General features: G+C 45.6%; 1 protein-coding gene across 13 annotated transcripts in view; it reads left to right on the top strand.

The window, feature by feature from the left end:
- FEZ1 (fasciculation and elongation protein zeta 1) overlaps positions 1-26109 on the top strand; it is a 194317-nt gene that overhangs the window by 134586 nt on the left and 33622 nt on the right. For 7 of the 13 annotated variants that reach the window (XM_090026795.1, XM_090026797.1, XM_090026796.1 and 4 more), the window contains one exon: positions 2302-2377. In XM_090026795.1, coding sequence (XP_089882921.1) covers positions 2302-2377 — 76 coding nt within the window. Of the gene's footprint in view, positions 1-2301; positions 2378-4103; positions 9837-11430; positions 11562-26109 lie in introns of all 13 variants that reach the window. The other 6 variants (XR_016439097.1, XR_016439092.1, XR_016439096.1 and 3 more) reach the window with 5 other exon arrangements.

The following is a 26109-nucleotide window of genomic DNA, read 5'->3' as shown; positions in this document are numbered from 1 at the left end:
TCAGAAAAGCTAGCCATTCATGGGCCCATTTTTTAATGCAAAATAAGTGCTAATTCAGTAAACACTAATATTTTAGGCAGACAAGGTTCCTTGGGTAGATGTGATATCTTTTATTAGACCAACTAAATCATTGGAAAAAAAATGTTCTTTGCAAACTTTTGGACACAAATACCCTTCTTCTGGCACAAGGGGAGTCTGTTGGTGTTTTGTGTGCTCTCTTGAGTAGACTAGAAGCCAAAATGCAGGTCTGTGAAATGGCAAATTCATGGCAGTGAGGATCAGAGGGAATGGGAAACAATAGATGTGAGACTGGTAGGTGGGGATGAGGGGAATGTTGAACTAGTGATAAAATGTAGCTGGTAAAATGCAGACAGGTTATCTGGGGTTATTAGAAGGCAGGCCAGTTATAACATGCTACAAATCCAATGTCTATATTTAGTCTGTGATTTTTTGTATCCAGTACATTTATGAAGTGAAGTTCATAGACGTATCTGCAAAAGGTGTTTTTGTAAACTCTCTTTGAAGATTAGAACTAAGAGATTGGAGAGACAGTGGTTGTCTTATGAGAAAGGTGCACCCACAGGTAATTGGATATTTTTTGTCTTTGATAGGTTTTCAGTGTGCACTCATTCTAGTACGCAGTTGTTGTTTGGTTTCTCCTACATATTTTCCATCATGGCATTTAGTGCTCTGGATAAGATATATTACATATCTGGAGGTGCAGGAATGGTGATGATTCTGTTGTGGGGTGCAGTTATTGTGGCAGTGGTAGAGATGTGTTTGCAAATTTTACATTTTTTTGTCCCAGCATGGCCTGGATCCATTCGGTGTGCTTTGGGCCGTAGGAATTTTGCTTCTGGCAATGAGGTTGGTGAGCTTTGGTGCTTATTTAAAGGCTAGGATGGGTGTTTCTGGAATGATCCCTTAAAAAAATCAGTCATTTTCTAGTGTGGGTTGTGATTGTTTGAGGATTTTCCATGTAGGTTCCAGGGAAGGATGGTAAGTCACCACTAAAACAACCTCTCCCTCTCAGAGGGAAGGGCTAGATAATCTTTTAGATCCAGCCACCAAATAATAATAAAACCAACAAATAAAGAAAGAGCTATAGTTGTCATTAACCATGAAGACTACATAAAAGAAGCCAACAGACAACTCTCCGACACCACCTACTACAAAAAAAATAGAGGAAGATCCAACTCCCCTTTTCACCTTAAAACTCAAAAGCACCATCACATTCTATCTGAACTACAAGGAATCTTCAAAACCTGATCTCACAATACCCAATCTAGGCAGTTTTTACATGCCTCCTAAGATCCACAAACAAGAAAAACTAGGCAGATCTATAATATCCAACCATGGAACCATAACTGAGGAAATACTAAGTTTCATCAAATCCATCCTAAATGTCTTGTCACCCAAAGACTGAGTTTTGTCCAAGGCACAACAGACTTTCTATGAAAAATTAAAAAGGTAGATATGCAAGACAGGCTTGGATTCTATTCTGGTGTGGGATATTGCTGTATAAATTGGTAACATCCAAGGACAGTATCACTGGGGAAGGTGGGGTACATCTTTAAGTTTTCATAGAAAATCTGTTGTGTCTTGGACAAAACTTGGGCTTTGGATGACAGGAGGTTTTAGGATGGATTTAATGAAAACTAATATTTCCTCAGTTATGGTTCCATGGCTCAATATTATAGATCTGCCTGGGTTTCCTTGTTTGTGGAAACACAACTACATACTAGAATGAATGCATACTGAAAATCTATCAGAGTAAAAAATACCCAATTATCTGTGGGTGCACACTTCTCACAAGACAGCCATTCTCTCTCCAATCTCTCAGTTCTAATCTTCAAACAGATTTTACAAAACACCTTTCATAGATGAGTCTATGAACTTCACTTCATAAATGTACTGGATACAAAAAATCATGGACTAAATATAGATATTGGATTTATGGCACATTATAACCTGCCTGCATCCGATAACTCCAGGTAACCTGTCTATATTTTACACCCATAACAGACCAGAAGTTTGGCACACACAGACTGGTTTAATAATGGTGGAACCTGGTTGAAGATTTGACCCCCCTCCCCTCTCATCAATGGGTAAATTTGTGTTCTGTTCACTACCAATCTAAACTACACCACTTACAGAAAACCTTAGATCAATTCCACCTCAATTTTTTTAAATGTCAAGCTAGCTTAGAAAGGCTTTTTTGTTTTATTTATCTTGTTTCTTATCCCATACAATTCTTACCTTGCAATTATGGGACTAATAGCATATAACTTTTCTTTCTAGTATTTGAACACGGTTATTCCATATGAGAAGAAAAGCTCACCTCCTTCTGTTGAGGATCTGCAGATGCTGACAAACAGTAAGTTTCTGGCTCTGCTAAAATCACCATGCCATGCCATGCTATGCCATGCCATTTTAGAAGATAAAACATTTTTTTTCCCATTGGCAGGGTTATTTGGTGTAGCGGGACTTCTGAAATGTTCGATTTCCTATGATTTTTTCTCTTCATTAAGCTTGATTTCAATGCTTTACTTGCACAACTCTAAGAGCTGCACTACTGAAAACTATTTGAAGAAGTGAATACATTTCCATGTCAATCATGTGACACAGATTTATTAGGCTTATGTATTCAGTATTGAGTTTAACAGGAAACTAGCAAAAGGAAGAGAAGGACAAAGAGTTGAGTTTTTTCCCAGTCAGGGATGATTGGGTTTATATTATTATATAGTTCTCCCACATACCCCTCCACCCCAAGATGTCTTGCACACCCACAAGAGTACGCATACCAGAGTATGGGAACCCCTGATGTAGTCTAACTGGGGAAAATAAGGGCATGAGGCACCATATCAAGCACTTTCAAATTTCAGTTTTCAGATTTAAACAAAAGAATCTATGTTTTTTCTTTTCTATTTCCCCCCCTGCAACTTCTTTGAATTTCAAGTTTTCACTGAAGTCAAAATTTTCTGTGAGGGAGAAGGAAACATTTTCCAATCAACACTGATAAAATTTAAGTCTAGGATACAGAAACAGACTAAGACCATAGCAAAATATGAATAAAGTAGAAAGAAAACATGAGCAAATGAATAAACCTTGACTTCTTATGTATGATTTGTTGCTCTACCTTCTGCCCCCCTCCTCCCCCCCCCCAATTCTTCAGTCTTTTCTATTGCTTTGTGAATATCCATTTATAGAACAGTTCTTTTAGGTGCTATCAGCAATAGCATGCTGACAACCATCATTTTTCAGTAACTGTCACAAAACTTTTAATGATTCAAGAAATCTAAGCTGGAGAAGCAACTTCAGAAGTCCCAGTATGTGGGGGGGTCAAGGAAAACTGAAACCAAATTGAAAATGGTGCAAAGAGACTCCTTTTCTATGGGTAGTAGGCTTTATCTATCTACCAGCTATAGAAAAAAATCCAGAACACAGCACAGAGACTCAAAACAGCTGGAGCAGCACAAAAGTGGGTTCAGCAGCAGAAACCATGAAACAGTTCTGATATCTAATGTAGAAAATATGTTCTTATGACAGGTTTCTCCTCTGACAATTCTAACCCATTCCCTTTGCCTCTCCTCACAGCCTCTTTTCTTTAATCTCATTCCTGTTTCCTCTCTCCACTCACCCTGTCCTATAATACATTTGATAACCAAAAAAAAAAAATTTGTTTAGAAATATATAATAGAAGTAGCATGACATTTGCTAATAATCAATTTGTTCAGTTGGCCTGAATATTATTTCCTTTACTTAGTCTTAATTTAATTTAATCTTATCTATTTCGACTGTGCATTGTTTGAAGAAATGGATACTCTAACTTTGTGTTCCTGATCCTCCAAATTGTCTTGCTCATGTGCTTAACTTTATATGCCATAAGATAAGCATAGAAACAGGGCCTAAACAGAGTAGAAGTATGGCCTATGGTTGCCCATTGTCCAGTAAAATGTGAATTCCATTTTTATTGTAGCCTCTAAATCAAGGGCGGGCAATTATTTTGGGTGGAGGGCCGCTTAATGAATTTTGGCAAGCCTTCGAGGGCTGCATGACAGGCAGACAGAGGAAGATAACTATTAATATTCTAATTTTTTTAGGGGCCCTACAGGCTGGATAGAATGACCTGGTGGGCCGCATCCAGCTTGCAGGCTGCATTTTGCCCACCTCTGTTCTAAATGCTACTGGTATAGGAAGAAGAATAGAACAACAACTTAAGAAGTTATTTAACGCATGAAAGGTTCCAGAATTAATAACTCATATGCAGTCTTTTAATTCATGTCAAGAGACTCAAAGTTTATTGGTGTCTAAAGGCTTGTGCATAGAGCAAGTTATACTGAGAGAATGCATATTTTCAAAAGCAAAATAAATAAATAAATTGCATGACAGAGTCTCTTGCATAACTGTAAATTAGGAAGTGTCATCCCAGATCCATCCAGGGCTAATTTTATCCTGAGGTAAGTAACGTTGAACGAATGTTTATATGCACATGTCTCTGTTGTAATGTATTTTAATTACCTGCCAAGTGCCTTCTAATGCTGCCTTGCATCATCTCCCACTTGGCCACTCTACATCACCCTAACTGCTTTGGGGTTATGATGACCAATGTCACCTTCCCATTTAAATATTGGTGTGTGTCCAAGCTCTTTTTTCTTTGTACTTGGACACTTTATGGACCAGTACCTTGGTAGTTCACCTGCTTTCAGTTCCTTTGAATACTTGTCCTCTGAAGATGACTGTTTATCCTGCCAGCAACAGCACCATGCTGCACCTTCTTGCTCTGTGTCATGTTACAAAGGTGCAGCAAGATTTTAGGGTAATCATAACAACTGGGAAGTGAACAAACCTATCACTAAGGAGACAGTGAAATGGGGCCACCCATTTAGGGTTGCACTAAGGTATACGATTCAAAATGTACCTCTAATCAGCAAATGACAGTATGAGCCACGTGTCTGTTCTCCAAGGAATTGGGTTTAGCAAAGAACAACAGCATCAAGCCACATGACATGGAAGACATGATGGAATGGCGAGGCCAGTGGTAATCCTCACAGGAGAATGTGCCTGAAAGCCAAGAGTTCTTTGATTGGCAGGAATATCACTAGACGCTCATGCAGTCTGAAACCAGATTTCTCCCTCCCTGAGATCAGTTCCTGCCAGCCTGCTGCCCCTGGCAAAACCCAGGATTCCAGAGGAGAATGGTAAGCATGCTTATATTTGTACTAATTCTTAGTGCATGACAAGGATTAGGCAGTTGACAATTGTTTTATCACTGGTGTTCGCTACATTATCATGGATGACTGAGTGAATACCAGTTCTGAGTTCCACTTCTCCCGCCCCACCCCAAAGCAACCTCCCTCTGCATGTTCAAGATGGTGTCAACCAATGTTAACAACTCCACTCTTTCCAAGTCCACTTTCTCATCCTGACAATCGGGTTAACCCCCTCATTTGTATTGAAAACACTGGAACTGATAGCTGGCCTTTCTTTTGCTGGACCTATGTACCCTTCTTTCTGAGCACTATGCCCCAATCATATCCCCAATTCCTTTGCCTAGGTCTGTCCACTGTAAGCTAGAAATTGGTCTGAAACTTACTTCCTTAGTGTGGACTTGTATTTTTTAAACATAGTACTGCAATAAAATACATGTTGGGGTTTTTATTAATTTATTTAGGAAGTATTACTATAGGAAACACTGTCATATGATAACCCAGAAGAGTTTGTACAGTTTTTCTGCCAAACCCTATAAAATACTTTTATATAATGGAATTAAAAATTCTTAAAAGTCTTAGCAGGGCCATAACTCTAAGAATCAAAAAACATTACCTACAGTAAAAAAAAAGGCAAGGAAAAATTAATTGCATTTGACAAATACTGTCACTTCCTATCAAAGTCTGTAAGTCACTACAGAACATCAGTGATGACATGGCCAACACTCACTATGTTCACAAGAGATATAAAATAGAATATCAGATACATAGGGTATTCTCATAGCATTCAAACATTGTGGGGTATGGCTACATACATCCAGTTCCCCAATAAGCCAATGTGCCTTTCCAGTCACACAATCTGCTAGTGCAAGGGTTGTCAAATGGGAGTATGTGCACCCCCAGGAGTACTTAGAAAGGTCTTTGGGGGTATGTGTGGCCAGCTGGGTACAGAGTACACCCCAGGGTGAGGTGGCGACATCACCCTGGTGCGTTTTTCTCTTATCTGGGGGGAGGGGAGAGGTGCATCAGGCACTGCCAGCCCCACACAGTATATCATATCACCTCCCCACCCAGGCAGAGGGAGAAAAAAATGTTGGGGAGTCTGTAGGAGGGGAAAGGACCGTGGGGGGATGGAGTGGGTCTGGGGCAGGCACTGCCCAGCTGGGGTGGGGTGCAGAACAGAGCTGTGTCTCATCCAGGGGGCATGGGGTTGTGGGGAGGCTCCCTCCGCTGCTTGTGCCCTGGGAGGGCATGGGGGCTGTGTGCTCCCAGATGTGCATGAGCCAGGGCTGTGCTGGGCTCTTCCTGGCAGGAACTGAACTGGGCTATGCTCAGGACTGGTGGTAGCAGTGCTAGGGTGGGGCTTGGGGGCACTATGATGAATTTTGGGGTAGCTGCAGCCCCCTCACAGTAGCCCTGCTCCCAGTGCCACCTCTGCCAGCCCCAAGCACAGCCCAGCCCCCCAGCGGGAAGAGCCCAGTGCCACCCCAGCCTCAGCCCACAGCCACAACTCACCCTTTGCCATTCAGATGCGGGGGCACATGCCCCCCATGCCCTCCTGGGGGAGCCACCCCCCAACATGGCTCAATCCCACACCCCGCCCTGGCTGGGCAGCCTTCCCCCCAGCCCCACTCCCTTCCCCACTACTGGGGCAGCCCAGCCTGCCCCACCCCACCTGCAGATCAGGGACACACACCCTCGTGCCCTCCTGAGGTATGCACAGTGGTGGAAGTTGCCCCCACCCTGCACCCTCCAAATGATCCACTTGCAGCTCCATCCCACACCCCATCCCAGCTGTGTAGTGCCTGCCCCTGCCCCACTCTCCCCTGCACCACGGGGGCCTCAGTCTGCTCTCTCACTCACTTAAAAACAAGAAAAAAATGTAACGGGGTACAGGAGCTGAAACTTTGAGTCAGAAAGGGTACACTTATTAAAAAAGGTCGAAAACCCCTGTGGTAGAGCATAACAGCAATCCATAGCTAACAGAATTACCCTTTGTGGGTGCATCCAGGTGCAGCTTTTCAAACATGTCTGCAATGCTGCACACTGAATGTGCTGAACATACAGGCATTTCCCACACTGATAATTTGCAGCATGGAGTGGGTGGGGGGGATTAACACCAAGAGATCCTAGTGTAAAAAAAAACTTCACCTTAAAAAAGTGGGGCAGTGCATGTGACAGTACTGTGTGCCACCAGGAACTGGAGCCTGGGCAGCCAGAGCCACACTCCAGCTGCCAGCCAGACTCCATGCTGCCAGGTTGCCATGTCTGCAGCCTCCAGGGGCATCAGAACCCCAGGTAAGGCTGCTGGGACCAGCCCAAGTGATGGCCCCAGCTTCTTCTACCCTTCCCAGGGCAATGTGCCATGCCCCAGGTAGTGTGTGCATGGGCATTTCCCAGGGACAAGCAGCAGTAGCTCATGTTGGGCTGCTGCTGTTTATCCTCAGGGAAATCTATGCTCCCAGTTGTGGGCACATGCCCTATCTTTGCAAATAGATATCAACTTTGCTGTTAGGCGAACAGAATAGTGATATGTTTTTCAACATTAGGACTGCCTGGAGCAGTACAAACACTGTCACCAGCCTGTTATCTGCAGTAGCACAATTAAGGGGATAGGGAGGGGAAGGAATGGAAACCTAGGATCTGGTGCAGCCATTGGCTGGCCATTCCACTTCCACTGGCCCAACAGTTGACACTGTCCTGTGCCCTGCCACTGCCAGGGCGCAGAGCTGCCATGTTATGTCTGGTTCTCTGTTTCTACAAATCCCCAATTCTGCCTGATTAATAAATGTTAAACATAATCTGTCCCAAGCAGATGACCCATATTAAAATAAATACAGAGCAACAAAACAATGTGTAAGCTATAATACATATCACTAAAATGCTGTGACGTTAGTGAATCTGCATGCCAGTTTGCACAGGAGGAAAATTGCTAAATATCTTCCCATCTCCAGGGTCTGGGAGATTAAGACTGGGAACAGAAATGGTTTCTCAACATTGTTGTGTGGGGTAAAAAATTATCACTGAAACCACAGAAAATGAAAAATGAACAAATAACTACTTGTTACTTTTCTTGACTTACAGATTTGGCAAGAGAGAGTTCCAGACTTAAAGGCCACCATCATTAAACATTGCTCAATATCTGACAAGTTTGAGGGCCTAAAGGAAATGTACAGAAGAAGAGATGTTTGGGAATCTTACTGAGGCATCAATGACGTATGAGGGCTGCAGATAATTAGAGGGATTTCCTAAAGAGGACAAGATCATGACAGTCACTACTGGACTGCTGGAGCAGCTGAAGAGGAGGCATCCAATCTAACTCAGGAGCTGGCATAAAGAAATTTTGACAGAGTTTTAAATGCAGTGATTTCTAATGGATGTAATGAACAGACAGATAGCTCTGCTAGAGAATCCCCAAGACTCCCCAGCCTTGTACAGGAAGAAGAAATCACTACCAATACAGCTTCCAGCCCTCCACATAGAACTTGTCCTTACATGTTATGTATACTGTATTTCATAGATTTCATAGATTTCCTAGACATTAGGGCTGGAAGGGACCTCGGGAGATCATGGAGTCCAGCCCCCTGCCCAAAGGGCAGGAAGTCAGCTGGGGTCATAGGATCCCAGCAAGATAAGCATCCAATTTACTCTTGAAGGTGTTCAATGTAGGTGCTTGAACCACCTCCGCTGGCAGACTGTTCCAGACCTTGGGGGCTCGGACAGTAAAGAAATTCTTCCTTATGTCCAGCCTGAAACGGTCTTGCAGGAGTTTGTGACCGTTCGACCTCGTCATCCCTTGGGGCGCTCTGGTGAACAGACGTTCCCCCAGATCGTGGTGGTCACCCCGATAAACTTATAGGTGGCCATCAGATCACCCCTGAGCCTGCGCTTTTCCAGGCTAAAGAGTCCCGTGGCTCTCAGTCTGTCATCGTAAGATCTGTTTTCCTGACCTCTGATCATGCGCGTGGCTCTCCTCTGGACTCTCTCCACATCCTTTTTGAATTGTGGAGCCCAAAACTGGACGCAGTACTCCAGCTGCGGCCTCACCAAGGCCAAGTACAAGGGGAGAATGACGTCCCAGGATTTGCTCGAGAAGCATCTATGGATGCACGCCAGCATTTTGGTCGCTTTACTAGCCGCAGCATCGCATTGCAGGCTCATGTTCATCTTGTGGTCAATGATGACCCCCAAGTCTCTTTCTTCTGTAGTGCTAACCAACGTAGCACTGCCGAGCTTATAAGGGTGCTGCAGGTTTTTCCTCCCAAGGTAGAGAACCTTGCATTTTTTGGTGTTAAACACCATGAGGTTCTCGTCTGCCCATTTGCTGAGCTTGTCCAGGTCAGCCTGGATCACCCGCCTATCTTCTGGCGTGGATGCTTTGCCCCAAAGTTTGGTGTCATCGGCGAACTTGGCCAGTCCACTCCTGATTCCAATGTCCACATCGTTAATGAAGATGTTGAACAGTATGGGTCCCAGGACAGAGCCTTGAGGGACCCCAGTGGTCACAGGGCACCATGATGAGTGACTGCCATCAATCACAACCCTCTGGGTCCGACCACGAAGCCAGTTTCCCAGCCAGCGGATCGTGGTGGAGCCAAGGCCACAACTGGGCAGTTTGGCCAAGAGGTGATCATGGGATACCAGATCAAAAGCTTTTTTGAAGTCAAGATATATGACATCAATCTCTTCTCCCTTGTCCAGGTGATAGGTCACCTGGTCATAGAAGGAAATGAGATTGGTCAAACAAGACCTACCCGCAACAAACCCGTGCTGGCTGTCCCTTAGAATGTTAGCCTGGGCCAGTCCCTCAAGGATGGCCTCCTTAATAAACTTTTCTAGGATCTTCCCCAGGATAGAAGTCAGGCTAATGGGCCTGTAGTTAGCCGGATCCACTCTCCTCCCTTTCTTGAAGATCGGCACCACATTGGCCTTCTTCCAGTCTTCGGGCACTACACCAGAGCGCCAGGAGTTTTCAAAGATCCGTGCCAGGGGCTGGGCTATGACGCTCGCCAGCTCCTTGAGTACCCTGGGGTGCAGATTGTCAGGGCCAGCTGACTTGAAGGTATCCAGCTTCTCAAGGTGTTCCTTCACGAGGTCAGCATTGATGGAGGGTAGGGGATTCCCCTCACCCAGATTTCCCTGTCCCATAGCAGGCATGGGTATCCTGTGTGACTGATGAAAGACTGACGCAAAGTACCTATTTAATAGGTTGGCTTTTTCCTGGGCGTCAGTTGTCAGTTGCCCCATCTGGTTTAGCAGGGGTCCAACATTGCCCTTGCTTTTCCTCCGGCTCCCCACATATCTGAAAAAGGACTTTTTGTTGTCCTTGATGCCTGAAGCTAGTTGGAGTTCAGTTGCACTCCCCATAAGTCAATTTACACTATTTGTTTTAATTTATACTTTTTGTACTTTCCTGTGTGTGCTTCATAGATAAATATATAGATAAAGAGATACATAAAATCTGTCTTTGTTAACTTAAAAGAAAGCTTCCCCCCATCATATACAGTTTATACAAAAAAAACCCAAACCCTCCCAAATATAGAAAAATGAGGTAACCTTGGCATACATGGCCACGTGTTCATGTAGACCAAGAACCTTAAGGTCAAAAGTATAAAAATACAAAAATCAAGAAAGCACAGAAAATATGTAAAACCATGCCTATTCAATGAAAGGTACACAATACTGAAAGTACATGAAAATATGAAAGATAGATAGGAGGAGCCCCAAATAGCCAGTGAACCCACACAGACTGACAGGCTCCAGAATCCTCATACTTCAGGCAAAGATGACCAGGGTTACAACAGGTTAAAATTCACACAAGAATTACAAGGAGGATATAGAGGAAATCACATTCCTATCATACAGAAACCTTAGGGCAATTGACTTGTTCTAAGATATTTCATCTCCAGCTACTTTTCATGACCTACCTCCTAATGCCATGTGGCAGCTGTCCTACAATGCATAGGGTGTAGTAACAATACAAGGGACCTTGGGATGTCCATTATGACATGAAATTAATGACAGGCAGTGCTAAATCAGGCAGCTATTTTGGTACACAGCTTTGCTTTGACACCTTTACATCAAAAATGTTGTGTGACATTTTTTGTCATGCATACTGACATGCTTTCCAAGCTCCCCTCCCACCCCACCCCCAAGCTTTTTGGGCAGTTTCTGAACTTTAAAGGATCTTAAGAACAGAATTTATTTTCTTTTCTTGCAGCCATCCATGAAAGTACATGATGTTTTTGGCACTTATGCACACTTTGTGATCCTATTCCTTGTGCAGTATGGATGTACAATAGTCTTCAAGGCTACTACGCATGAATAGTAGGGTCCTTGCTGGCCAGGCAGGTATGTTACTTTGTGTGCATGAACGAGTGTGAGTGTATTTCCTGAAATCAAATCCAAGAAAAAACTCCTGCAAGGTGCGGAGTCTCTGCTGCAGGAGGAGGGCTAGAGAGGAGACTGGATAGTGCCTGACCTTTGACCTGGTGGTTTCCACACTATGCTGAGAATCTGCAGCAATGTAAGTCTAAACCTGACACTTTGAGGAGGTTGGGGGATAGAACCAAAGACATCCCACATGAATGTCCTAATGGCAATGCTATTGGGCTGAAACTCAACTACTTTTTTGGGACTTAGGTGCAAGTATGCACATATGGAGCCATGTACCTATCCATCCAGAGCATGTTCACTACTTGTATGGACCCTTGCACATGTGGAATAGGTTAAAAACTGTGTTTAAAAGTGACAGAAGTCAGTTGCCTGGTTAGTACATGCTATTTGGAGTGTAAGGTGAAACAGGACTCTGTCCTTCATATTTACATCCAGCTGCAGGGCTGGAAGGGACCTCCAGAGGTTATCTAGCCCAATCCTCTGCCTGAGGCAGCATTATCCCTATCAAAACCATCCCACACAGCCATATTCTAAACTACATAAGACTACCCTCAACCCTAACACAAAATAGATCTAACATCCTAACCTGCCCCAGGTGAAGCAGAGGAACCATAGCAGCCAATGTCCTGCTTCTATAAAGTGCTGTCAGTATATGCTCAAGAGGTCACAGTAAAGGGCCACCCCCCACCCGCGCCACTATGAAGAAAAGTAAAAATCTCCACAGTTCATGTCAATTAGGCCATAGGGAATTTTAATTCCTTCCTAACCCCAAATATAGCAGTTGGTCTGACCCTAAACAGAGAAGCAAGACCCTCTAGCCAGAAACCTCTGGCCTTTCTCCTAACAGGAGAATCAGTACTGAAGTTCCCAGCCTTAGCTGCAGCTAACACCCAATACCTCCAGGAAGGCTTAAGAACACCCTGACACATATAGCAGAAAAAGGGGTGTGGGGGGCCACAGGAGTAACACACAAAGCTCAGAACCATGGGAAATACCCATGGTAGAAAACAGGCATAACTACACCTAGATCAGCCCCAGGACTGCACACAATACCCCGGATAAGGCCTAACCAGTGCCAAATAGAAAGGCACTAACACCTACTGTGTCTTGCACCTAATCTTTAACAGTAAAACTGGTTTTGATCAAATATGCCAAATCCTCTCTTTAATAGTGCACGAGTATAAGCAATCAATAACAAGAGAAATAAGAGCTTCACAACAAAAGCCTACCATGCATGGGAAGTCTTTCAAAGCTATCAGATTTCCACTGTAGGAGTTGCATGCAAGGGTCTGAACTGTTATAGTAGTAAATGCTATTTGAAAACACACAGATGGAGAGGTCTTGGTTAGAATCTCAGCATATTTCAATGACCTATTAGTGGCATTTCAGTGCTAGCTCAGTTCAGAAGCTGTATGTCTGGCCAACCAAATAAGGCTGGCTTTAAACCTAGTTCCACATGGGATGGTGAACAAAGCCCTTAAACAACAGAACACAGTCCAGAGGGGAAAGGATTTGAAGAAGCAACTCGACTCTGGAAAAGTTCCAGAGAGCCACAGAACAACAAGTTGTGCAAAAGGGGAGTGAGATGATCAAAATGCACAATTCAAGTAAAGTCAGCCCTGAGACAGCACCGAACATTGAGGCACCTTTGATGTAGCAATAACAATACATTTGATGCATATATACAAATCTGAGAAGTATGTGGAATAAACAAGGTGAGCTGGATGTTGCAGCCTGTTAAAAGAATTCTGACCTGATTCACATCACCAGAGACCTGGTGGGAAAGCTTTTATGACTGAAATGTCAACATGGAGGGTTACACTTTATTTTGGAAGGACAGAGTTGGGAGAAAAGGTGGTCATACGCACATGCAGTTGTTCCCTGGTTCAGAACAAAGAAGACAGAAAAGCACAATGCATTTCCATGAATATAAAAGGTAAAAGGTGCAGCACTGACATAATGGTGGGGATTAATTTCAGGCCACCTAATCAGAAAGAGGAGGTGGATGAGGCACTCTTCAAAAAGGTGACAAATCTATCCAAAAGCAATGGGGTGGTGTACTAATGGGAGACTTCAGTCGGACATCTGCTGGAAGAACAATGCAGCCAAACAACAAATTATAGACAAGCACAAGAGGGACACCAGCCCACCAACAGTTAGTATCAACCTAGTGAAGGGACACTAGGAAGGACTGGACACATTTAAGTCAGCAGGCCCAGATCTTCATCCAAGGGTGCTGAGCAATGTTCCCCCTAAGGAGTAGCAGTCCATGAGTGTACAGCCTTGGTCCATAAGCATGCTGTCTTGGTCCGTGAGCGCATCGCCTCGGTGACCGTAAATCCATGTTGGCTGCTTGTGATCAACCTTTCCACCTTCACATGCTTGCAAATAGACTTCCTTAGGATAAGCTCCAGTAACTTCTCATCGAGTCTGACCCCCTGCCATGGCAGGAAAGAGTACTGGGGTCAAATGACCCCAGCAAGGTGTTCATCTAGCCTCCTCTTAAACACCCCTAAGGTAGGAGCCAGCACCACTTCTCTTGGAAGTTGGCCCCAGATCCTAGCCGCCCTGACAGTGAAGTAGCGCTTCCTGATATCTAGTCTAAATCTACCTTCTGCCAGCTTGTGACCGTTATTCCTAGTCACTCCCAGTAGTGCTTGGGGGAACAGGGACTCCCCCAGTGCCTGCTGGTCCCCTCTGACTAGTTTGTAACAGACCACTAGGTCCCCCTCCAGCCTTCTCTTGTGGAGGCTGAATAGGTTCAGGTCCCGTAGCCTCTCCTCATAGGGTCTGCCCTGCTGCTCCCTGATCATGTGAGTGGCCCTCCTCTGGATGCTCTCCATGTTGTCCATGTCCCTCCTGAAGTGCGGCGCCCAGAATTGGACGCAGTACTCCAGCTGCAGCCTGACCAGTGCCGCATAGAGGGGGAGGATCACCTCCTTGGACCTGCTTGAGATGCATCTGTGGATGCATGACAAGGTGTGGTTGGCTTTCCTGACTGGATCCCCACACTGCCGGCCCATGTTCACATTGGCATCAATGATGACTCCAAGATCCTTTTCTGTCTCTGCACTGACGAGAAGGGAGTTCCCCAGCCTGTAGGTATGGTGCTGGTTCTTCCTCCACAGGTGCATCACCTTGCACTTGACAGTGTTGAATCCCATCCTGTTCTCATCTGCCCAACCCTGTAACCTCTCTAGGTCCGATTGCAGCTTATTCCTCCCTTCTAGCATGCCCACAACCCCCCCACATCTTAGTGTCATCAGCAAATTTGAACAAGGTGCTTTTTACCCCCTCGTCCAATGAAGATGAAGATGTTGAACAGTGCAGGCCCAAGAACCGAGCCCTGTGGAACCCCACTGCCCACATCCCTCCAGGTCGAAAATGACCCATCTGCTACCACTCTCTGGGTGCGGCCCTCCAGCCAGTTGGTGACCTATTTGACTGTGTAGGTGTTGACACCACAGTCCCCCAGTTTCTTAACAAGAACAGGGTGAGAAACAGCGTTGAAGGCCTTATGAAAGTCCAGAAAGACTATGTCCACTGCTACCCCTGCATCTAAGGATTTGGTGACCTGGTCGTAGAAGGACACCAGGTTGGTCTGACAGGACCTGCCTCCAATGAACCCGTGTTGGTTGCTCCTAAACATACTCTCCCCTGCTGGCCCCTCGTGGACATGTGCCAGAATAATTCTCTCAAAAAACTTGCCTAGGATTGAGGTAAGACTAACTGGCCTATAGTTTTCTGGGTCCACCTTCCTCCCCTTTTTGAAGATGGGAACCACATTGGCTTTCTTCCAGTCCTCTGGCACCACACCAGAGCACCACGAGTGCTCGTAAAGCTGTGCCAGGGATCCTGCAATGACCTCAGCTAATTCCCTCAGTACTCTAGGGTGGAGATTGTCCGGACCAGCTGATTTGAATACATCCAGTCCCTCCAGAAGTTCCCTGGCTAGTTCCTCACTAACCCTTGGCCTAGGTGCGCCTCCCCTGGGGCCTAAGGGGGGCCCAGAGGCGGGGGTCACTGTTCCGGTCCCTGCACAGGAAAATGGAGGCAAAGAAATCGTTAAATATGTTAGCTTTGTCGTCTGGTGTGACGACCAAATTTCCTAGAGTGTCCTGCAGGGGCCCCATGTTACCCGGAACCTTCTTTTTGCCCCCATGTATTTTAAAAAGGACTTCCTGTTGTCCTTGATCCAGGAAGCTAGTCCCAGTTCCATCTCTGCCTTGGCCTTCCTGACTGCCCCCCTGCATCCCCAAGCAACTGCAGTATAATCCTCCCTAGTGATGGCCCCTCCCTCCCATTGGGTTTTGGGATGAATCAATACAAAAATAGAACTGTACATTAGAGCTGTGCAAAATGGCACCATTCCATTTCAACTTCCATTTCAATGTTTTGACAGAAAAGTGTTTTGTTTTGAATTGTCTTTCTTTTTGAAACCACTGCTCCATTTCGTTTCATCTAAACTGTTTCGCTGTTTTGATGTTACTTTGACATTTTGCCCATAGGCTATAATGGAGAAGCACAAAACTGCCTATAACTTTTTCATTTCTTTCCTGATTCAATGAAACTTACTGGGATAGTAGCCCCTGATGAGGTCATGAAGCCTGCCAAGTTTCAAGGAGATAGGTACAGGGGTTTCTGGGAAATTGCACTTCAAGCTACTAACAAGCAAAACTCATGACATGGGTGACTTTGTGTGTGTGTTAAGGTGCAGCAGGGTGAAAACTGCAGGCCTGCTAGGCCCTGCTGAGGCCAATAAGTCTGCCAGCTTTCAAGGAGATAGGTGCAGGGGGTTCTGGGAAACTGCACCTCAGGCTGCTGACAAGCAATATTTGTGACATGGGTGACTGTGTGTGTTAAGGTGCACTCTCACTGGTGCTGGGGCATCTACACGGCACAGTAGTGTGCTTCAATGAGGCTTCCTGCTCCCCTACAGCCTCAGTCTGGTCCACCACTTTAAATTACAACAGGTATCTAATAACTTAGTGAGCAGTAACACAGTAGCACCAGCAGCATCTCAGGCAGCCAAACTGTCAGAGACTTTCTTTCCTTTCCTGCAAGAGCTTTTTTTCCAGCAGCTGCCAGAGAACTCTCCCTGCCAGCCCCAGCCCTCAGACTTAGAGGTGCCCAGGGCTCTGTGTCATTCTGGTCAGCTGACCAGGGACAGGTCCTAGTGGTGTTGGTCTAAGGACGTGGCACTGACAGACAAGGTCCTTTGGGTCAATCTGGTATCTTAGTAGACCAACTGAATAGTTAGAGAAAGCTGGGACAGTGAGGGGTTGTGTTTTGATTTTATGGAGAGGGGATTGTCCAATGGGACTAAGTGGCTTATGGTTAATGAAAAGAAGATTTTTATAAAAGAATTGAATTAAAGAAATACAGATTTTTTTTGCATATATAAATGATGTGTTACTTGTGGTGTGTGATAGGTTATGTTGTGTTTTTATGTTTATGTTTATTATTAAAAATCACAAAACTGAATAGTTAGAGAAATATATCTTAGCAAGCTTTCAGGTTGAAATACCCTTTGTCAGGCTGAGGAAGCACCTGCAGTTGGTGTATGTGCTTTTCCTGGATGGAAGGAATAGTAAAGAAGCCAGAGGCTGGCATGCAGTGCAGGCCAGAAAGCCAATCAGTGAATGGAAATGGAAATAGAAATGGAGGCATCAGGGGGTGAGGGGCAGGCTGGGGTCAGGGGGAAAGGGGGATGTAGCAGCACAGGTGCAGAGGTACCTGGGAAGTCAGATATCCAAAAGGTTGTCATAAATCCAATGTCTGTACTGAGTCCATGAGTTTCTGTATCTAGGAGGCTCATGAAGTGAAGTTCATAGGCTTGGCTGTGGAAAATGGTTTGTAAATTCAAACACTTACTGAACCTTGATAACCTAACCTCATCACCAGAAGCCAACTTCCTACAGCTCAGAACACAAAACCTGCCAACAATCTCCAGTACCCCCACAAATTGCACACCAGAATCTATCAAAGACAAGAATACCCAGCTACCTGTGGGGGCACATTTCTCACAAAAAAACCCCACTGTCTCCAGTCTCTCAGGCCTGATCCTGAAAGGGAATTTACAAACCACTTTTCATAGCCAGGCCTATGAATTTCGCTTTATCAGCCTTCTAGGTACAGAAACTCATGGACTCACTATTGACCTTGGATTTATGATACACTACAACTTGTTAGACATCCGACTCCCCAGGTACATCTGCACTTTTACCTGCTACATCCCCCCTCCCCCCTACCCCAGCCTGTTTCTCTCACCACATGATACCTCCATTTCCACTTTCACTGATTGGCTTTCTTGCCTACATTGCATGCCCGCCTCTGGCTTCTTTACTATTCCTTCCATCCAGGAACAGCACGCACACACACACCAACTGCAGGTGCTTCCTCAGTCCGACAAAGGGTTTTTCAACCCGAAAGCTGGCATCCCAGGCAGCTAAGCTGAGCTCACCTGGAGTCTTACAACTCCACTGCAACCAGCAAGCCTCAGACCTGTCAAAGACATGATGGGTCCGGGCTTTCCCCAGGCAGGATTCTGTGTGTGCATGTGGTAGCTGGAGGTTATAGCACCTCCTACCTGCCTTTCACCAGGGGGATCCTTGGTCCTGGCATTTCCTGGGGCTTCCACACTGCCAGTAGTCCCACCAGGCCACCCTGACCCTGGCAGTTTTAGTAGTCATGCCCAGGACTTAGGGCCTCCTCCTTCCCCATAGCCCCATCCCATATCTTTAAGTTCATCCTGGCACAGAAGCTCAGCAGGGACATGTTCTTCCCCTGCTGGATGGTGATGCAGTGAGTACCCCCTCCAGCTCTGAGAGCAGGGCATTGACTGGTTTCAAATAATAAAATGGAAATAGGTGCGGATGAAGTGAGGAGGGTGGCACTCACTTCATATGCAGGTGGATGTTGGGGAACCCCAGCCAGAGAAGGTTCAGCTTTAGGAACGCCAGCTGCTCCACCAACCAAAATCCAAGCAGGTGCATTCGGGTGTCACAGCATTCCCAGCAGTTCTGTACATTATAAATGTAGAAAACAAAATATAATGTCTTCCTTCCTATATAAATTTATCAGTGTGGGTGGGTGCAAAGAACAAACCATAAATGTAGAAAACCAAATATAATGTCTCCCTTCCTATATAAATTCTATAATGTATGCATCTATCCTGCAAGCTTTAAATATATAAAAATAAAATAAATGTATTTCCCTTCCTATATAAATTAAATTATATAGTGTAATCCTATCCAATATAACTGTATTGGGACTTGATTACCCAGAATAATTTGGAATCATCTGCAAGCCTGGAGATTTCACTGTGCCTGCCCATTTCTTACTTCATTAATGAAAATGTTTAATAAAATTGGACCCTGCATAGATACCTGCAGGACCCCACTTCTGACCTCTCACTATCCTGAATAGTGACCAGTTTAGCCCTGCTTTTTGCTTCCTCTCTTGTAATCAGCTCTCAATACACAAAAGATCCTTTCCTCCAATCCCATGGCTACTCAGTTTTTTTAAAAAGCCTTTGGTGAAGGATTTTGTTGAAATCCTTTTGAAATTACAAATATATTATGTTAACTGGACCCCCTACCCCTTGCCCACTTGTTTGTTAACCCCCTGAAGAACTCCAGAAGATTGGTGAGGCAGGATTTCCCTTTACAAAAGCCATGCTGATTCTTCCCCGCCAGATCATGTTTGTCCATGTGACTGCTAATTTTAATCTTTTTTATAGATTCTACCAACTTGCCAAGGAGGGAAGTCAGGCTGCCTGGTCTTTAGTTGCCAGGATCACCTCTGCAACTGTTTTTGAAAATGGAACTTTCCTGTTCTCTGGCACAGAGGCAGTTTGTAACTATAGGTTACATAGAATTACCAGCAGTTCTGTAATTTTACCTTTGAGTTCCTGCATCATTCAATTGCCGTACACATTCAGTAACTTTTCTTGGTTAGAATCTGAATTCTGACATACTTGATATTTTTTGTTTTGCCGTGTATATTTTTTGATAATTGCACTTCAGAATTGTGCCTTGGTCTTCCCAGTTTTAGGTTTGGGTGATATTCTTATACTTCTCTCTAGTAAATATGGCCAACTTCCAACATTTCGTAAGATTCCTTTTTTAATTTAATCTCATTGATGAGTTCACTGCTTTGTAAGGCTGGTCTCTTGTTGCACCTCCTATCTTTTCTTATACTCAGGATAGCCTACTCTTTCTCATGTAACATGGTTTCTTTAAGGTACAGCAAGCTCTCTGGGACTCTTTCTCCCCTCACACTTCACTCCCAGGGGAGCCTGCCCACAACTTTCCTTAGTTTGTTAAAGTTTGCTTTTCTGCAGTCCAGGGTCCTTATTCCGGTTCATTATTTTTTCCTTTGCATCTTAAACTCTATCTTGTCATAGTCACTGTGACCCAAGATCCCTTGTACCTTCATGTTCCCTACCACTACCTTCCATTTTTAAGCAGCAAGTCCAAAACAGCTTCCCTCCTACTTGGTTTTTCCATTAGTTCTTTGAAAAAGGTGTTGTCCACTTTGTCCCCTGGATTTGGTGGCCTAGAGTAGATAATGACCATGAACTCACTCTTGCTGTTCTCCCTTCATACCTTGACCAAAAGGCTTCAACAGGTCTGTCTCCTGCTTTGTACAGCATCGCAGAACAAGTATACTTCTCTTTGATACATGCAATATCACCATTTCCTGTTAACTCTGCCTGTCCTACCATAAAAAAAATTATACACATCCCTGGCAGTATTTCAGTCATTTGAACTATCTCACCACATCCCAATCATGAAAGAATCCCTTCCAGCCTCCTCTCTGTTTTGGGAATTATCTGTTTCCCTTCTCTCTCTCATGTATCTATCAATCCAGTTGCTAGGCAGCCAATTCACTGCCTACATGACTGGCCCCAGGTAAGAGGGTGTGGATCTAGCCTTTCTATTGTTTTGAGCTCTCACCTCATGACATGGGGGCAGGAGTTTGAGCCCAGGTCACTCCATTAGGTAACTGTGATGTTTTTCAAACTGATTGGCTGGCATCAAATCACACATGTCCCTTACTGTGTCTAGGTGGTGAGGACAGGAGGGCTATCTAAAAGTGTCCCTCCAGGAAGACAACAGGTGGACATTTTTAAGACACACACACAGAAGCATGGACCGCTGCAGGTCTCTCATTCTCTGGATGGGAAAGTAACTTACCAGAAACCTAACTAGGAACTTAGTTTAATGTACTCTAGGGGTGCATCCAGACAAGTGTGCACATGTCTCTTGCCCCATCTCAACCTCCTTTGAGGCAGGGCAAGAGGCACATGAAGAAATGAAAAAATGTTCCCTGTGCTGCAAATTTGCAGTGCAGGGAGAAAATTTGACCTCTAGATATCCAGGGGTCAAACAAAAACCCAGAGGAAAAAAAACAGGTCAGGGCACAGTCCCAGTCCTAGCCCCAGCCTGAGGCAACTAGAGGCTCAGTCCTACAGAGACATTCTGGCACAGTGCCAGAGCGTCTCTATGACTGGCCCTTTCCCCGCTTCTGAAACACAGTGCAAGCTGCCTGGACCCAGACCCAGCTTTTACCAGGTGAGCAGTGGATTGAGGGGCTGGAGGTGGGGGAACCTTGGGAGGCTGGAGACAGCAGGGGGCTGGGGACAGCCCCAGAGGCATTCCTCTCACGTCTCCAGCCCCCTGATCCTTCCCCTGCTACCCCGAGGCTGGAGACAAACGGGAAAAAATGGGGGGGCTGGAGACAGCCCTGAAGTCATCCCTTGGGGCGCTCTGGTGAACAAACGTTCTCCCAGATCCTGGTGGTTACGCTGATAAACTTATAGGTGCCCATCAGATCACCCCTGAGCCTGTGCTTTTCCAGGCTAAAGAGCCCCATGGCTCTCCGCCTGTCATCGTAAGGTCTGTTTTCCTGATCTCTGATTATGCACATGGCTCTTTTCTGGACTCTCTCAAGCTTCTCCACATCCTTTTTGAATTGTAGAGCCCAAAACTGGACGCAGTACTCCAGCTGCGGCCTCACCAAGGCCGAGTACAAGGGGAGAATGACGTCCCGGGATTTGCTTGAGAAGCATCTATGGATGCAAGCCAGCATTTTTGTCACTTTACTAGCGACAACATCGCATTGCAGGCTCATGTTCATCTTGTGGTCAATGATGACCCCCAAGTCTCTTTCTTCCATAGCGCTAGCCAGCATAGCACTGCCGAGCCTATAAGGATGCTGTAGGTTTTTCCTCCCAAGGTAGAGAACCTTGCATTTTTCGGTGTTAAACACCATCAGGTTCTCATCCGCCCATTTGCTGAGCCTGTCCAGGTCAGCCTGGATCACCTGCCTATCTTCTGGCGTGGATGCTTTGCCCCAAAGTTTGGTGTCATTGGCGAACTTGGCCAATGCATTGAGGATTGCTCCCTTGAGGAGCAACCACTCTTCTTGAACTCCCCTCTCCCTGGGGTCACGGTCCCTTAGGGTCTCACTGACAAGCCTCCTGAACTTGTCAAAATCGGCTTTCCTGAAGTCAAGAACTTCCATGTTTCTGACTGACTTGCCAGCTTTATGGTAGATGGTGAAGGTGATCAGCTTGTGGTCACTGTCACCCAGCTTCCCATCATCACTAGGTCACCGATTAGGTCATCCCCAGTAGCCAGTACCAGGTTGAGCAGCGCTTTGCCTCTTGTTGGCCCATAGACTTCTTGAGTCAGGTAGAGGTCATCCACGCATGAGAGGAAGCTTTGTGACCACTCGGATTTTGCTGAGTGATCCTCCCACAAGATGTCCGGGTAATTGAAGTCACCCATGACAACCATGTTCCTGGAGCATGTGGCCTCAGCCAGTCCCCAGGCGAACTCCTGGTCAAGCTCAGGACTTTGGGTGGGAGGTCTGTCGTAGATTCCCACTGTTGTGTCCCCTGTGCTGTGTTCCCCATGAATTTTAACCCAGAGGGTCTCCAGTTGTCCACCCTGGTCGCCAATATCAGCTTGCAGCTTTCCTTAACATAGAGAGCTACACCCCTGCCCCTTTTATCTACACGATCCCTCCTGTACAGGGTATAGCCATCTATACCCATGGTCCAGTCATGGGTGGAGTCCCACCAGGTCTCCGTTATCCCTATGACATCATAATTATTTGCATTGAGCAAGATGATGAGCTCCTCCTGCTTATTCCCCAAGTTCCTGGCATTTGTGTACAGGCAGGCAAGTGTTACCTTGGCTCTTGCCTTGCCCACAGATTGTACAAGGGCTGGGGCAGGGGTGAGCTCCCTTAAGTGCTGGCTTTGCAAGGGTTGCTCGGCAGGACAGCAGTGGTGGTAGTCCCCCCCACACCCCAGCGGGCTTAGTTTAAAGAGAAGAGAAGAGCCTCCTCCCCAGGGGAGAGAAGTGGAGTTGTTAGACCCCAGCATCCTTTCCTGCCCATGGCAGAGGGGTGGACTTGATGATCTGCTCAGGTCCTTTCCGATCCTACCAACTATGAAACCCAGATGATTCACAAGATAAACCCAGATTTCAAATAACAACACATTCTGTTGTAGTCTTTATGAGTTTCTTGCAACAGGGGAATTGTGCTGTTTATTAATCTGTAGTAAAAAACTGAGTGAAAGCTAAGATCTGGCATTTTCTGATGAGTGCTTTGAGTCTATTGAGGTTGAGGTTGCATACTGAATTGTTCTTGATCTTCATTTATTTTATACTGAGTTTCTTTATAGCTTTCATCATAACAGTATCTCAGTGATTTGTAGCCCAACTGCTAGATAAGGAGATTTTGTTTCCTCCATTTTAGATCAGAGATGGGAACTAAGGCAAGGAAAGAGATGAAGGCCAAAGTTCTGGACATGTTGATTATTGTTTGTTCCACTGGAAACACACAAATCCTGTTTCTTGTTTGTTTGTTTGTTTTCTGAGGTGCTGAGCATCTGCAGGGTCCACTGACTTTATTTAGAAAAACTTAGTTTACAAATTGAGTCCTGCATGTCTCAAGTTGACCCCTAAAAGAAGAAAACTTTTAGAACAGAATCCTGGATCCCTTAGTAGACCAAAGCATGACTTGTAACTTTATTTAGATTTACTCAACCAGTGTCTTCAGTAGGAAAGTACTTGTGCACCCCTGGAAGACAGTCCTATTTTACTCCATCCTTCCCAGATAAGAATTGTATGCCCCCAGTAGATAGCTCAAAGGGCAGCTGCCTGTTACTTGCAAGCCTGGAGGCACTGCCAGCAGTTGCATAACGGAGAAAGAGACTTCCATGATACCCCACATTCTGCTGGACAAGTTTGTGATCTCCACTATTGGCTGAAAGTAGACAAACTCTTTCAGGAGAGGGATCTGGCCAGACTGCCTCTGTACTGCTACACTGTGGGTGTAGAGATGACTCTTCAGGGAGCAGATAAAGGCCAATCTGGAAAGGTTGGATTAATGGGAAGAATTAAATAGCATGCAATTCAACAAAGATAAATACAAGGTACTCCACCTAGGGAGGAGGAATCCCCAGAACACCTATAGGTTGGAAGATGACCTCCTCAGCAGCTCAGAGGCTGAGAGGGATCTTGGAGTCATGGTTGACTCCAAGATGACCATGAGCCAACAGTGTAATGAAGTCATCATCAAGGCCAATCGCACCTTATCTTGCATTAGCAGATGCATGACCAACAGATCAAGGGAGGTGATGCTCCCCCTCTATGCGGCATTGGTCAGGCTGCAGTTGGAGTACTGTGTCCAGTTTTGGGCACCGCACTTCAAGAGGGACATGGAGATTCTGGAGAGGGTTCAGAGGAGGGCCACTCGCATGATAAGTGGCCTCCGTGAAAGACCCTACAGGGGGAGGCTGAGGGATCTGGATCTCTTCAGCCTTCATAAAAGATGTCTGAGGGGAGACCTTGTACCCGCCTCTAAGTTTTATCAAGGGAGGACAACAGGGAATTGGAGATGCACCATTTACCAGAGCACCCCTAGGAGTAACTAGGAATAATGGGTACAAACTAGTGGAGAGTAGATTCAGGTTAGACATCAGGAAGAATTTTTTTACAGTAAGGGTGGCCAGAATCTGGAATGGGCTTCCAAGAGAGGTGGTACTATCACCTAACTTGGAGGTCTTCAAGAGGAGGCTTGACAGACACCTGGCTGGGGTCATCTGACTTTGGTCCTCTTTCCTGCCAGGAGCAGGGGGTCCGACACAATGATCCTTTGTGGTCCCTTCTGAATCTATAGTCTATGAATCTACAAACATTGGAGTGCAGGAAACTGGCTTAGTGTATGGGAGGTGTTGTGACATTTCCCTGCAACACCCCAGTTCCTCCCTGGGAGATAAAGGCCATAAATTATTTTATGACCCAGCTTATGGTGGAGCTTATTCTAAGCATGTCCAGAAGTGGAGAGACCTCAGGCAGTGGACCATGATGCAATTCTCACAGGGCATTCAGAAACTATGGAAGAGCTTTGACTGGGAGGCCTTCATCATGTGCATGATGCCCTACCTGCACCTAGTGGTCTCCATGGCTACTCTCAAAGAAGATCCTCCCCTTTCAGTGCTCAGGGTCAGAGTGATTATTCTGTCCCAGGATTCAGGCGTATGTAGAATTCTGGGCTAGAGATTCCTGGGCAGGCACATGGCATCGCATGTAGCAGCTGGCTCCCAAGGCACTGGCAGCAAGGTGCAGAGCCAAGCACACAGTGAGCACCCCACCTCTACCCTGCGCACAACTCCAGGTGGAATGTGCCCCCTGTGCCTCTCCCAAGGTGTGGGCAGTTGTGAGAGCCACTCACACCCCTGGATGAGTTTCCCAGGCTCCCAACATCCCATCACCTGCCACCAGGGCCCCACTAACCCCAGCCCCTGATTCTGTCTCTACTCCACTCCCTCCCTCGCTGTGGGGCCCTCAATCTCCCCCCACCACCCAGCCCTTTTCCCTTTCCAGACTTACCTGCTGTGGTGAGGCAGTGCTCTGCATGTAATCCAGCTGCAATCCCAGCTGCCTGTAGACTCCATGTCTCTCTGTGCATGCCCCTCCTCCACCTGCTTGCAGCTGTCCAGAGCCTGCTCTGTGCTGCCCTATATTTGAGAGGACTGAGCACCAATACCCTTTAACTCTACTGCCTGAGAGATATAAGTGTAGCAAAACTACTCCAACTTTTACTCTGTTTCATCCAGGGTCAAAGCTGGAATGAATTAATTTACTTCTACAGAAACACTTATACAAAATAAAGGCTACTGTGTGCCCCCCTCCCCCAACCACGCCTTTTGAATCCATTCCAAGTTTACATTTGTCTCTACTTACCATTCTTAATAGTTGAAACTTTTTTTACAGAGATCTTAGAAATTAATAATTAAATGCCATAGTCCTGTTAATAAGCTTCTGTTGCACTGGGTGCATCTACACATGCTCCTGACTGCACAGTTGATACTGCACAATCATTTAGTATCCACCTTAGCGGCTCTTAGAGCCGCTGAAGCAAGTACTAAATGACTGCTTAGAATCCATCAGTACTACACAGTTGTGACAGGGCACAGGTT

The sequence above is a fragment of the Crocodylus siamensis genome, chromosome 14, assembly GCF_052110815.1.
Source record: "Crocodylus siamensis isolate JL-2025a chromosome 14, ASM5211081v1, whole genome shotgun sequence".
NCBI classification, from domain to species: Eukaryota; Metazoa; Chordata; order Crocodylia; family Crocodylidae; genus Crocodylus; species Crocodylus siamensis.
This window is presented reverse-complemented; position numbering and strand designations above follow the sequence as displayed.